The 12227-nt window shown below is 40.3% G+C and overlaps 2 protein-coding genes across 3 annotated transcripts; one reads left to right on the top strand and one right to left on the bottom strand.

Annotated features, from left to right (window-relative positions):
* Positions 1-3240: 3240 nt before the first annotated feature.
* LOC121752006 (50S ribosomal protein L35, chloroplastic-like) lies at positions 3241-4907 on the top strand. Its single transcript, XM_042146866.1, has 3 exons — positions 3241-3547; positions 3623-3739; positions 4640-4907. The coding sequence occupies exons 1-3, from the start codon at positions 3296-3298 to the stop codon at positions 4712-4714; spliced, it is 444 nt and encodes a 147-aa protein (XP_042002800.1). The 5' UTR covers positions 3241-3295; the 3' UTR covers positions 4715-4907.
* Positions 4908-5050: 143 nt separating this feature from the next.
* Positions 5051-11256, bottom strand: LOC121752005 (autophagy-related protein 11-like). Of its 2 annotated transcripts, XM_042146865.1 has the most exons (6): positions 10813-11256; positions 9397-10721; positions 6603-8223; positions 6242-6459; positions 5691-5904; positions 5051-5614 (listed from the first exon to the last, which is right to left on the bottom strand). In XM_042146865.1, the coding sequence occupies exons 2-6, from the start codon at positions 10338-10340 to the stop codon at positions 5177-5179; spliced, it is 3435 nt and encodes a 1144-aa protein (XP_042002799.1). In that variant the 5' UTR covers positions 10341-10721; positions 10813-11256; the 3' UTR covers positions 5051-5176. The 2 variants fall into 2 exon arrangements, with proteins under 2 accessions (XP_042002799.1, XP_042002798.1); XM_042146864.1 differs by having other exon boundaries at positions 9397-11256.
* Positions 11257-12227: the final 971 nt, after the last annotated feature.

Here is a 12227-nt window from a genome sequence, read left to right on the forward strand (position 1 = left end):
CATGAAGGATCGTGCGGTAGCCACATCGGAGCCAGAGCTTTAGCTAAAAAAGTTCTGAGATGGGGATATTATTGGCCAACCTTGGTACAAGAAGCAGTGCAGCTCGTCAAGACCTGCCCGAAGTGCCAAATCCATGCAAATATCCCAAAGATGCCGCAGACCGATCTATCCACTATGCAGAGCCCTTGGCCTTTCATGCAATGGGGCATAGACATAGTGGGACCACTTCCTCAAGCTCCTCGGCAAATGAAATTCCTAATCGTTGCCGTGGACTACTTTACGAAGTGGGTGGAAGCTGAACCATTAGCTACGATAACGAGCTCGAAGGCATTGGATTTCGTCTGGAAGAACATAGTGTGCCGATTTGGCATACCCCACATCCTCATCTCGGATAACGGGACTCAGTTCACCGACAAGACGTTCAAGAATTGGTGCCAAGAGCTGAATATTCAACAGCGGTTCACTTCGGTCTCTCATCCACAAGCAAACGGACAAACGGAGGTAACAAATCGTATCCTGGTGAAAGGGTTAAAAGCTCGGTTAGAACAAGCCAAAGGACAATGGGTAGAAAATCTCCCTCAAGTCCTATGGTCCTACCGAACTACACCCACAACCTCCAGCGGTGAAACTCCGTACAGTCTGGTGTACGGCACTGAAGCCGTGATTCCGGTTGAGATCGGCGTACCCAGTCCACGAACTCTACATTTCTCCTCAGAAATGAATGATGACGGACTGCGAGCCGAGTTAGATCTGGCCGAAGAAAGAAGAGAATTGGCGTGCATAAAAGCAGCCAAGTACAAGGAGCAAGTAGCCCGGTATTACAACCAACGGGTGAAGAAGCTGCAATTTCAAGTGGGAGATCTCGTCTTGAGAAACAACGAAGTAAGCCGAGCAGAAAAGCTGGGCAAGCTCGAACCCACATGGGAAGGTCCGTATCGGGTGTCAGAAGTCCTCGGCAAAGGGTCTTACAGATTGGCTCACATGTCAGGAGAACAGGTACCCCGAACATGGCACATTTCCAACCTCAAGAAGTTCCATTTGTAAGAGACAGTCCGGTCGGTCAGTCAGTCTTATGTGCTTTCCTTGTTTTTTATTTTGCTCTCTTTGCCTATGTGCGTTTTTGTTTGTCTTACGTGCGTTGTGTCTGTCTATGTGAGTGTCGTCTCTTACAAATGTAACTGAGGTATCTTGTTCTTCGAAGGCTGATCCCCTTCTTAGAACGTGTACAAGCCAACGATTGTGAGTCAAAGCTTCTAAAGAGGATACAAGACCACAATTCAGCTTAAACAAGCAGTTCGTCTGAAACGAGCTGCAATAAGCCAACGATTGTGAAGTCCAAGCTTCTAAAGAGGATACAAGACCACAATTCGGCTTAAAAATCAAGCACTTCGTCTGAAACGAACTGCAACGAAAGTCCGATTCTCGCGATAAAACTTGCCTGAATTAGGACAAGGGAAAGTCCGATCCACGCGATAAAACTCGCCGAATTAGGACAAGGGAAAGTCCGATCCCCAAATTAGGACAACGGAAAGTCCGATCCGAGCGATAAAACTCGCCAAATTAGGACACAAGCTTAGTCCGGTCAAAGATGTTTATTTCATCAGACCAAAGACGAGTCCGGTCAAAGATGTTTATTTCATCAGGCCAAAGACGAGTCCGGTCAAAGATGTTTATTTCATCAAGACCAAGGACCAAGTCTGGTCAAAGAAGAGTTCACTTCATAAGACCGAGGACAAACATCAACTTACCCCGTACCTTTATCCAGAATGCCGAAGTGATTCACTTCGCTTTTCGGGGGGGGGGTAGTGATGGAGTACGTACTAAACAAGCCAGCACAAAGCCCAAGAAAGAGTATCAGTTCGGCATGACCAAAGAGTTCGGCCTCAGCCTACAGCTCAGTAAAAACCAACCAATCAAGCTCTGCCCTCAGGTCGGCATCAAGCTCTACTCTCAGATCGGCAAAAGCTGCTCGGCAATAGTTCAGCAGTTCGGTCTCAGCATCGGCAAAAGCTGCTCGGCAATACCGGACTGGGAGACACGATCTATCTAGTGGTGGACCCATGCAGGCTCTCATGACCTCCACGACATCCACGACATAATTACTGATGATGTATGCCACCGCCTAATTAGTGGCCATGCAGGATCTCATGACCTCCGTGACCTCCACGACTTAGGGTGGTGATGCAAGCCACGATCTCAGTTCTATATATAAACGGAACTTAGATCCCATAGAGGATACACCAACTCTAAGAGAGAGAATATCATATAGCAAGCTTGTATTTGTAAGCTGTAGAAAACAGATCAAGCAATACAACTCTGCCCTCTTTTCTTCCCGTGGACGTAGATTTACCTCAGTAAATCGAACCACGTAAATCTCTGTGTTGTGATTTCTACTTTCCTGCATTTACTACCACCAGAAATTCGCGGATTCATCAATTACAATGACCATCAAATCTATTTAATTAACTTTAGTTAATTACATTACTGACATTTGAAGCTTGGATATTGATGAATTGGCTATACGGTACGTAATACGGTAACTTTATTCTTTATAAATATCTTGAAAAATTGGATAATCCTATAGAAACGATCATTATGTATGCAAATATAATGAACTTAACAATATGCTAACTGAAACTCGTGATCAGAATTTATCATTTTTCACAATGAATTTATAAATTTTATGTCAAATTTATAATGTTTATTCGAAACTCAATTTATAGATGAACGCATTAAAACCACTCCATATTTATTGAAATAAACAAATATACTAGTAGTAGTTAAGAATCAAGCACGGGCAAATCTGGCATATAGGACAGCAATTTGCGACGAAATTGGAGGTTAAGGTTGATTCTGTTGAAGGATAATGACGAAAATAGTACTACTAGTTATTGTTGGTTGTTGGTGATATCAATACAATTGGTTGTATTAGCTGCGATTTGAAATTTTAGTTTAAATTATCCTCAAAATCGATCCTAGCTGCCTTTTGCACTTACCATCCGCATATATTCCAATTTCACAGTAAGTCCCTGCTTATTTTATTTTTGATGTTTTGCTACTCACTTACTCGTAATTTAAGATCGAATCAAATTCGGATTAATCAAGTTTGAAAACAACCATGTGAAAACCATTAACCTGATTTGGGCCTCGACTTTTAGGCCCAATAAAAAATTGAGTCGGGTCAATTTTTGGGTTAAGTCTAAATTGGTTAAAATATAATCAACGAAGAATAGGACCAACCGAAGAATTCTATCCCTTCCATTTCCCACAAAAATCCAATCTTTCTTTTGCAAACATGGCTACTGCAACAATGGCTGCCATCTTTTCTTTCCGCCACACCCCGCTTGCTCCGCACTGCGCAAAAGTCCCATCCACGCTGTTAATCAAGAAACGCGCCTTGTCCCTTAATCTCAGTTCCTCCCGCTCCATTTGCGGCCTCCGCCCCCTCGTTCTCACCAAAACCCTCAATACCTCCACCACAGTTGGAAGAATTCCGCAACCGCTCACGGTGGTGTGCGCGAAAGGCTACAAAATGAAGACCCACAAGGTAAATTTTTTGCCCAGTGACGTGGGCTTTAGGAAAAATTTGATCTTGACGTCGTTTGAATTTTGGGAATGTTAGGCTTCGGCTAAGCGGTTTCGCGTGACGGGGAGCGGGAAGATAATGAGGAGGAGAGCAGGGAAGCAGCATTTGCTCAGGAAGAAGAATACCAAGAGGAGATTGAGACTCTCTAAATCGGTTAGTGGTTTTTTGTACTCCTAATTTTCTTGCTGTAGCATTGTGGTGGTGGTAGCTGAAATTTTCTCTAGCAAATGTGGAAGTGAATGTAGGGTTGGATATAGTTGAATTGTGATTTAGCAGATTGGGTTTCAAGAAGCAGAATTGTCGGTTTGAAATAGCTTCTTTTGTGTTTCTTTGAGGTTTGTGTAGTGGAATTGGGATTTTGTCTTTGACATGCTCTACTAGCAAGGAAAAGTGGGCGTGGAAAAGTTGTCTGTTTAGTATTTATGGATTGACATGTGATTTCGTTGGATAAGGTCTGCTCTGTAGAGTTATCTTCGTTGGTTTGAAACTGATTAAGTAGGGAACAAAGAAAATCATGTCTAGACTCTAGATTAAGATTGTTCAATTAGTCTCTCATCTCCGACTCTCCATATTACCAACATGTTATACCTGCACAAGATAACATCATTGAAACATCCGTGACACGTAGTAATGATTTTTGCATTTGGAATAGGGGATCAGACACTGTTTGCATTCGGAGTATGATTGATCAGGATGAATCGTTACACTGATTTGTTGAATGGGTCTGTAACATTTGAACGAAGGGGCTTATAATTGTTCAAGATTTTTATAAACTAGTTGAGATTGTGGGAGGTTTTAGAACTTCATGCAGAGTCATTGCAGGAAAAAGTAGTAGCATAGGATAGGAATGAAATTTGTGAAAAGGACCAGTGCCACAAAGTAGATTTTCGTCATGAACTATATGCAGTTATGCACGGTCAGTAACTCAGATAAGTGGCCATGAGGCCTATCAAGTCCTTTGCTATGTGCTCTTTACCAATTTTCGGGTGCATTGCTCTCCTTTTTTTCGTTTGACTACGTGCTCTCTAATGAACAACTATGTGCTTTTTACAGATCCAAGTTGATCGCAGTGACTACGACAACGTGATAGGCGCCTTGCCGTATTTGAAAGTAAACCGAGCCAACTGAAGCTGATGGATATTGTCACTTGTAGAGAGCTTCTTGTTTCAGTGCACTCTTCAAAGTAGCCTTCTCCTTTTGCCAATTAAAAATATTTCTGTATCATTTGTAAATTTGTTAAGAGCTCACTTTTTAGCTTTGATTATTTGTTGAGACTATAGTTTTTTGTGAAGAATCTATGGTTGCTAGGTTTCATATGTTACGAAATAAGCACAAATATAATCTGCCTAAACTTAGCAAAGCAGCTACACTGATGCACACTTGGCATCTATTATAATAAAATGAATCAAGATTAAACCGTCAATCATGAGCATCTAACAAAAAAACGAGTACCATAAAGAGATGTAAAAGATGAAAATTTGTATGTTATTGACAAGAGTTGCAAAGTCTATATACAAAAAATTGGATTTTAATTGATTCTCATCTTTAGAGCAGGGACCAAGCCATACTCTCACTAAACTTCCGAAATATTTACACTTGGTCTCTTCCATCACATCTTTCGGCAACAAGATCAGGAAAGAGGACGGCTTCGGGTAGCATGGCTATAGTCACTATAAAATATTCACACCCAACGGGAAGACCATAGGGATTGGGAATCAAACCTTGATCAACCGTCGACTGGTTGCCTCCACTCTCGGAGGAGGCCAGTGTATCACTACTACTATCATCAGCTTGCTCTAGGGTTGGCGGAGGAGGCTTCACCACCAGTCGTTCAATATGAACCACCTGCCCTATAATGTAACTCTGGTTTTGGGAAGCTTTTTCAGTAAATAACGCGACAGATTCAACTGAGAGAAAATGGTAAGGGCAGCTACGGTTAATGGCCTCATAGTGCCCGGAGGAGTTGAGGACGAAAGCAGCGAGGTCGTGGATTTCTAAACGACCTAAACAAATCTTTTCTTTGTTCGCCTGTGACAAGAATATTGATGTCTAGATAAAATGATTGTGTAATGAAATGATGAGGAATGGAGAATAGAATAGGTACCTGCTTTTCCAAATTAAGCTTCATATAGAGTGTGTTAACCAACTCTTTTTTCTCTTCTAGCTCTTTGTTAAGCTGCTTATTTGCAGCTTCAGCTTTCGTGGATCTTTCGAGGAATTCTGCACGCTGGCTTGACAATAGACCAACCTTAACGGCAAGTGTTTGAATGCATTCACAGAACTCAGAAGCACTATCATCACCGGCCTCACTCAGAGAGCTGAGAATATACAAATAGTGATTATGGCTTGTTACAATCAAAAGTCAAGAGCTCCATCGAACAAGAGAAATTCAAAGTAGTATGTTAAAAGTTGTGTGCGTGTTTAAGCTGAAAGAAAGAACTGTAAGGATTCATGTAAGGACGTCCATGGGGTGTGGAAGGCCTAAAAGTAACAATTATGGTGAAGAAAAGTGACGATTATCGTGAAGAATAGCGACATTTATTATTTCGATCTCGGATTAGAAAGTGCTGAAGGGGTGTGATAGTGTCATATCTGTCTGCATTGTAAGGATGTCTTAAACAGGTTTCAGGAGTCCACCGCAGAAAGAATACTAACCTTGATAAAGACTGCGATAGAGCATGTAAAGAGTCGGCTAATGCAGCCACCTCGATCGATGAAATGCAGTTTCTCAGTCTTGCAAAGCGACCACACATTTTGACAACAGTTAGACGCAATGCGTTATAATCTGAGGTTCTGCGATTAAATGCACAAAGATGTGTTTGAGCTTCCTCCCTCGCCTCGTGCAAGCAATTCTCCAAATGAGCACAGTTCACCTGCAATACAAGCACAGCGTTTTTTGTGTCTGATTAAACGAAAGTGAAGTACACACATTATGCAAAGATGAAGAAAATAACTAGTCACAGCCTTACATGAAGCTCATAAAATGAAGGCTCGCACTTTCAAGTTAGTAATGTACCTGAGATTCATCGAGTAGCTTCTGATTGGCATCCAAATCACCCCTGAGCCTGGAAATTTCATCAGCTGATGCTTGAATCTTGGCTTCCGCGTCATCCAATTGGCTTGATTTATCTGGTAGCGCATTTTGCAGATCCTCCAAAAGTCCACCATTTCCTTTACCATCTAAATCTGGCGTAATCAGCTGAGACATGCAGACAGCCATGGTACTTGAAGTGATGCTCGTCTCAGCATCTGACAGTGGCGCTGCCATCTTATCTTTATCGCAAAGATGCCCTTTCTCATGGTGTAGATCTAGCATCAATGAATCCAGCTGAGAATTCAGCATACTAGAGGAATCAATCATTTTTTCATCCAATCCTTCTTGTGAGTTGTCAACGTGTTCATTTAAAATCCCAGATTTTGAAGTTCTAGATGCACACAACACCTCCTCCATTACTCGGTGTATGTGAACGGATTCAGACCCTGATACCTCTGGCTTGTTATCATCAGTCTTTGTAGTTGAAACTGTCAAATTAGGCTCATCATCAACTTGCATATTCTGATTAGAGAGCCTCTGCTCCAATTCTTGAATCCGTTTCTCATAGGATTCACACTGCTTCTGCTTCGCCTTCAGCATCGATTGCAGGTGTTTTCCGTATTCATCTTTCAGATTTAATGCTTCGGAAGTCTTTTCTGCCACGTTCTTCAGTAAATTATCTTGTTTACTTTCATCGAGCGATTCATAATCAAGCTCCACACTCATGGAACAAATTAGGGCAACTTTCGAAGCAAGTTCAGCTTTCAGCATCGCATTCTCAATTTCCATCTTGCTTGTACCTGTAATCCCAACCAACTCCAACTCATCGAGCACTTCCCCATAATCATACTTCTCAAGGTGGCCCGGTACCCCTTCTGCTTCAACTGCTCGATAACTATTATCAGACATGGACAGCGAGCTTTTGAGAGTCACATGCTTCTCACTCTTTGAGAAGAGCCCTAGCAAGGACTCGGGAGCATAACGCTCTAAATATACAAGGTCTATGTCAAGTAAATGAGAGTCGAAAGGAGCCACATTTATGTCACAAGTACCTGGGGCGTCATACAATCCCATAGATGCTAAGATATCTCGAGGGATAAAAGTAGAATGCGCTCTAATGAACTCCTCGCGTCTCCTAACCTCAGTATTCCTCCCCATAGCAAGTTTTTCAGCCAACTGACCCGCCTTGCTCATATAGATTTTCATAGCTTCTTTTCTCCTCACGACTTCAGCAAGACACGCTCTGTACGCAGGAGCAATTCCACGAACAACTTTTAATTGCTTAAACTGGTCGTTTTGACGCTTTAAAGCCTCACGGAACAAAGAAAACTTGTAATGTATGTCCTTAATCTTGTACTGGCTGTATGCAATTTTTTGCAAAAAACTGTGCACAAAGATATTCATCTCATTCTTTTTATCCCTGCAGAAATCGAGCAAACTGGAAATTTCACCCTCGCATGCCTGCATCCTCGGAAGATGATTTTGGTCGTGGCTATCATACATTGGCCCCAGTGCTGAGACTGCATCATGAGGACGCAGTGAAGACGACATCTGACAGGAAAGACAGTCCTCCACAAGGTTCTTAACAGTATTCACATCTTCACTGCATTAAGAGAGATTTAGGTGTTCATTAGAGAGTCCCCTCTTCAAGAAACTGCCATAACAAAGAAATTACACAGAAGTAGAAAAATAAAATAAATGATAATGATGATGATGATGTCTATGGATGCCATGCAGAATCACTACGTGTTTCGAATATTGAGAAAAATTGCACGTGCCATCCAGTGGACTAAATAAGTTTCTACGTTTTTCAGATGTGACAATTCCAAAACAAATGGAGTTCTGAAGGCATCTCAACAGTTTCAAAAGGCTGGGGCTTTAAATGCATATTACCGATTTCGTCAATACTTGTCAATTATGATAACAAAAATCAATACCAATAATAATAATGGTAATAATACCTCATTAGTTAACATGCACTTGTTTCACAGTTCATATTATACGGTTACCCTTACCCCAAACTAGACCCAATGTATTTTTATGCTGTCACATACACAGATAGAAAATATGCATGTCAACTGTCAAGCCAATCAAATATACTTATAATACTAAATGGATATAAATTTCATTTACAATAAGCCTCATAATAGAAAATTAATTGGGACCTATGGACATCACCCAACTTCCACTCACCGAAATCGTTTACTGACTGACCCTCTTCATACTGTATGAGTTTAAGTATTGCATCCATTATATAGAAAACTTGATTTGAAGTTCAGCCAGGAAAAAGGCATATAGTTTGTTGAGTAATAAAAACTAGCTTATGCCTAAACGCATATTTCACACCTCTTCACTTTTGTCATGTTTTTTTGCATTTCAAGCATTCAATTCTTTTACTGAAGTAGAAAACAAAAGGGTTGAATGAGACAAGGTGACGCTTGAAAACAAAGATCTTTGCGGTTACAGCCACTTTCTAATTTTGCATACGCTAGAGAGAAACTAGAAAAATAACCTTTATGTTGTCATCCTAAACGACAAAATAGTCGTAACAAGAAGTTTGGTCCGGCTATCCAGGTGATTCTCAGTCATAAAAGAGTTACGGAAATGGTGTCAAGAAAACCTAATCTGGACCATGTTACCTAAGGCAGTGTATTACCCAGAGATACGTTATAATGACCCATGCATAAAAGGAATAAAAAGATGTGAGCATCATTATAAACCATATAATCAAACTTAATACATACAAGATTGGGCAACGGTGAAGAAAGAAGCGGACCTTAACGTCTGCATTATGCTTTTCTGCTCATTGATAATCGGTTGGCCACCTCTTATAGATGACTCCAAGTCTTTGATAAGAAACGAAGCTTTTTCAGATAATATATGTTCCGCATTGTTCCTAAGCTCTCCATATTCCAGTTTAAACTCCGAAACCTTATTCTGGAACTGCTTGTGCAAACTGCTGCAATCCTTCCACGTCTTCTGCAAGTTTTCTTCCTTCACAAAATCCAGCAAGCATTTGCGATTAGCAGTCTGTAAGGCCGGCGGAACTCTTATAGATCTCAGTTTCTCCATATCCCTCACGAACGTGGCTAGAAGGTTGGTATGATAACGGTGCTGCTGCGAATAGGATTTCATAAAATCAACGTAGTTCTGATCAATCCTCTTATAGTAATTATACAAATTACCGCTAGCAATCGCCAAGGCCTTCTCTTGCACCTTCAGCTCTTCCAAAAGCCTCTCACACATCTCGATTTTTGCTTGAGTACGACTATAAATCGCATGTCCACAATCAAAATGATATCTGAACTGCCTCTCATACGAAGGCAAGGCCTTGAGAGCAGGGTCAGAAGCATCATCCAGAGCAAGAGAGTTTTGAGATGGAGATGGCAACGGGGGATCAGGAATATCAATGATCTCAACCTGCACGGGCTCAAGATACGGTGACTGACTCCGCATCCTTGTCCTATTAAACAGAAAAACTACCCTTTCATCAGACGGAAGCTTGTAAGCTGAGAGGGTTTTATGCGGTTCAAGCTTTGAGTCCAAGCACAGAAGAAGCTGATCACTGGCAGGTATACCACATGCCGATTCTATTAAACTCTGCACTGCCTCAACTAGAGTGCATTCATCACACTCAATCTTACACGAGTGCCCATTCTCAGCAACGTTAACCACGAGCTTGCCCGTATGAGCAACAGCTTCTGAGACACTAGAACTCATTCTTAGATCAAATGAATCCACCACAACAACCCTCAAGATCAAACTACTCTGCAGCTAAAACTCAATCCCTCATACTAAAGTACTCGAGACCTAAAATCTAACAAGTATGCTATCAGCAAAATCCTTATCAAAAACCCCAATTTCTCCGATTTCAACACATGAGATACAAACTGTCCCCGATTTAGCTCAACCGAGAACAAAATCACAAATATCACCAAAATCCCAATTTATCCGAATTTAAAACACATGAGATGGAAACTTCCCCAGATTGAACTGGGACTGAGAAGAAAATTCCAATCGGCACCGACTAACAGAAAACAGAAAAGAGCAGAGAATTCAAAGCGACCCACCTACCATGCCATCAGCAAACTTTATCCACAACTGCAATGCACCACCGCAATCAAGCAAACCACCAAAATATAAGAAAAGGAAAATCGCGAAAATAGGGCTAAGGTGCAAACCACTCAACTACCTTAAAAACATGAACTTGCGCAAGTAAACGACAAGAGCGAGATACTGATGTCAAAGCAGACGCGAATTTAATCCGTAAAATGCAAGAAAAAAAACTTCAACACGAAACCCATGCAGTTTTTATTCTTTCCTCTTGCGTCTGCGTCGATACATTTATATGCGCATACCTATTCCTCTATCTCTCCACCTCTCGCAATGGCGCGGAGAATCGTCTCTGTTGATCAATGATTGATTGATTGCAGTGTTGCAATTCTCCTCTTTTCCTTTTCACATACTATATTCTCTTCTTTTTTTTTCTTTCAGCACTTCCCTTTTATTGTGGAGAAATCAGAGAGATCGCAGATGCGAGCAAAGTTGGGATTTGAGTCTTTGCAGCAGATGCTGTTGATGTATATGAATCTTCCAAGATATATTTGAATCAGGTGGAAACTAGGATTGTCGATGACTTGTTTGATTATATTACTGTATAATTGTTTAATGTAAATCACAATTGATTTAGTTAATCACAACTTAGGCTTATCAGCGTCATTGTTAATTATCACAACTTAGGCTTACCAGCGTCATTGTTAATTATGCTCATTATTTAATGACTGGCTGGTTACTCCGACTTTTCCTCTCTCCATTATTTTATCGAATTCGATTTACACGAGTTTTTTAATAGTACAAAAATATTTATGTTATGACTGAAATAATATTTTTATATCATTAAAAAGTTCTAATAGTAATTTTTCCAAATATTTGAATCATACGGTAAAAGGTTAAATTGTAGTATTTGTCACACGGTGATTATGTAAATAGAAATAATCAGGGATGTTAATGTAGCACATAACCCGTGAGCTGATCCGAATAGCCCGCCAAATTTATAGGGTTAGGGCTGAAAATTTCTAATCCGATAAAATCAAAACTCAATTAGCTCGCATCCGATTAACTCGCAACTCGTTAGGGCCTGACCCGAAAACCCAATGGGCTGGCCCGAAAACCCGATAAAATTTCTATTATTCTATTTTTTTAACTCCTAATTCGACACTTCATTGATTAATTTTAACTAAAAAATAATTTTCAATTTTATATTAAACATATAAATTATATATTGAATTTTTATTAATATAATAATTGATAAATAAATTAAAAACTTCAAAAAAATATTTAAATTTCTAAAACATGCATCAAAATTCAACGAGATATCTCAAATATTAGTATTTGATCATGTTTATGATTGAGTTTAAGCATATATCTTAAACATATCATAATTAAATGTTTTACATTATATGAATATTAGTAAGTTTAATAATTATTTATTGGATACGGCATGTTAATATTATCGGTAACAACCCGATTAACCTGTTGGGCTAGCCCGAAACCCGAGCTTTTAGGGTTAAGGTTGAACCTTTATAACCCGAAAGAAATCACAACCTG

Source organism: Salvia splendens, chromosome 10 (genome assembly GCF_004379255.2).
Source record: "Salvia splendens isolate huo1 chromosome 10, SspV2, whole genome shotgun sequence".
Lineage (NCBI taxonomy): Eukaryota > Viridiplantae > Streptophyta > Magnoliopsida > Lamiales > Lamiaceae > Salvia > Salvia splendens.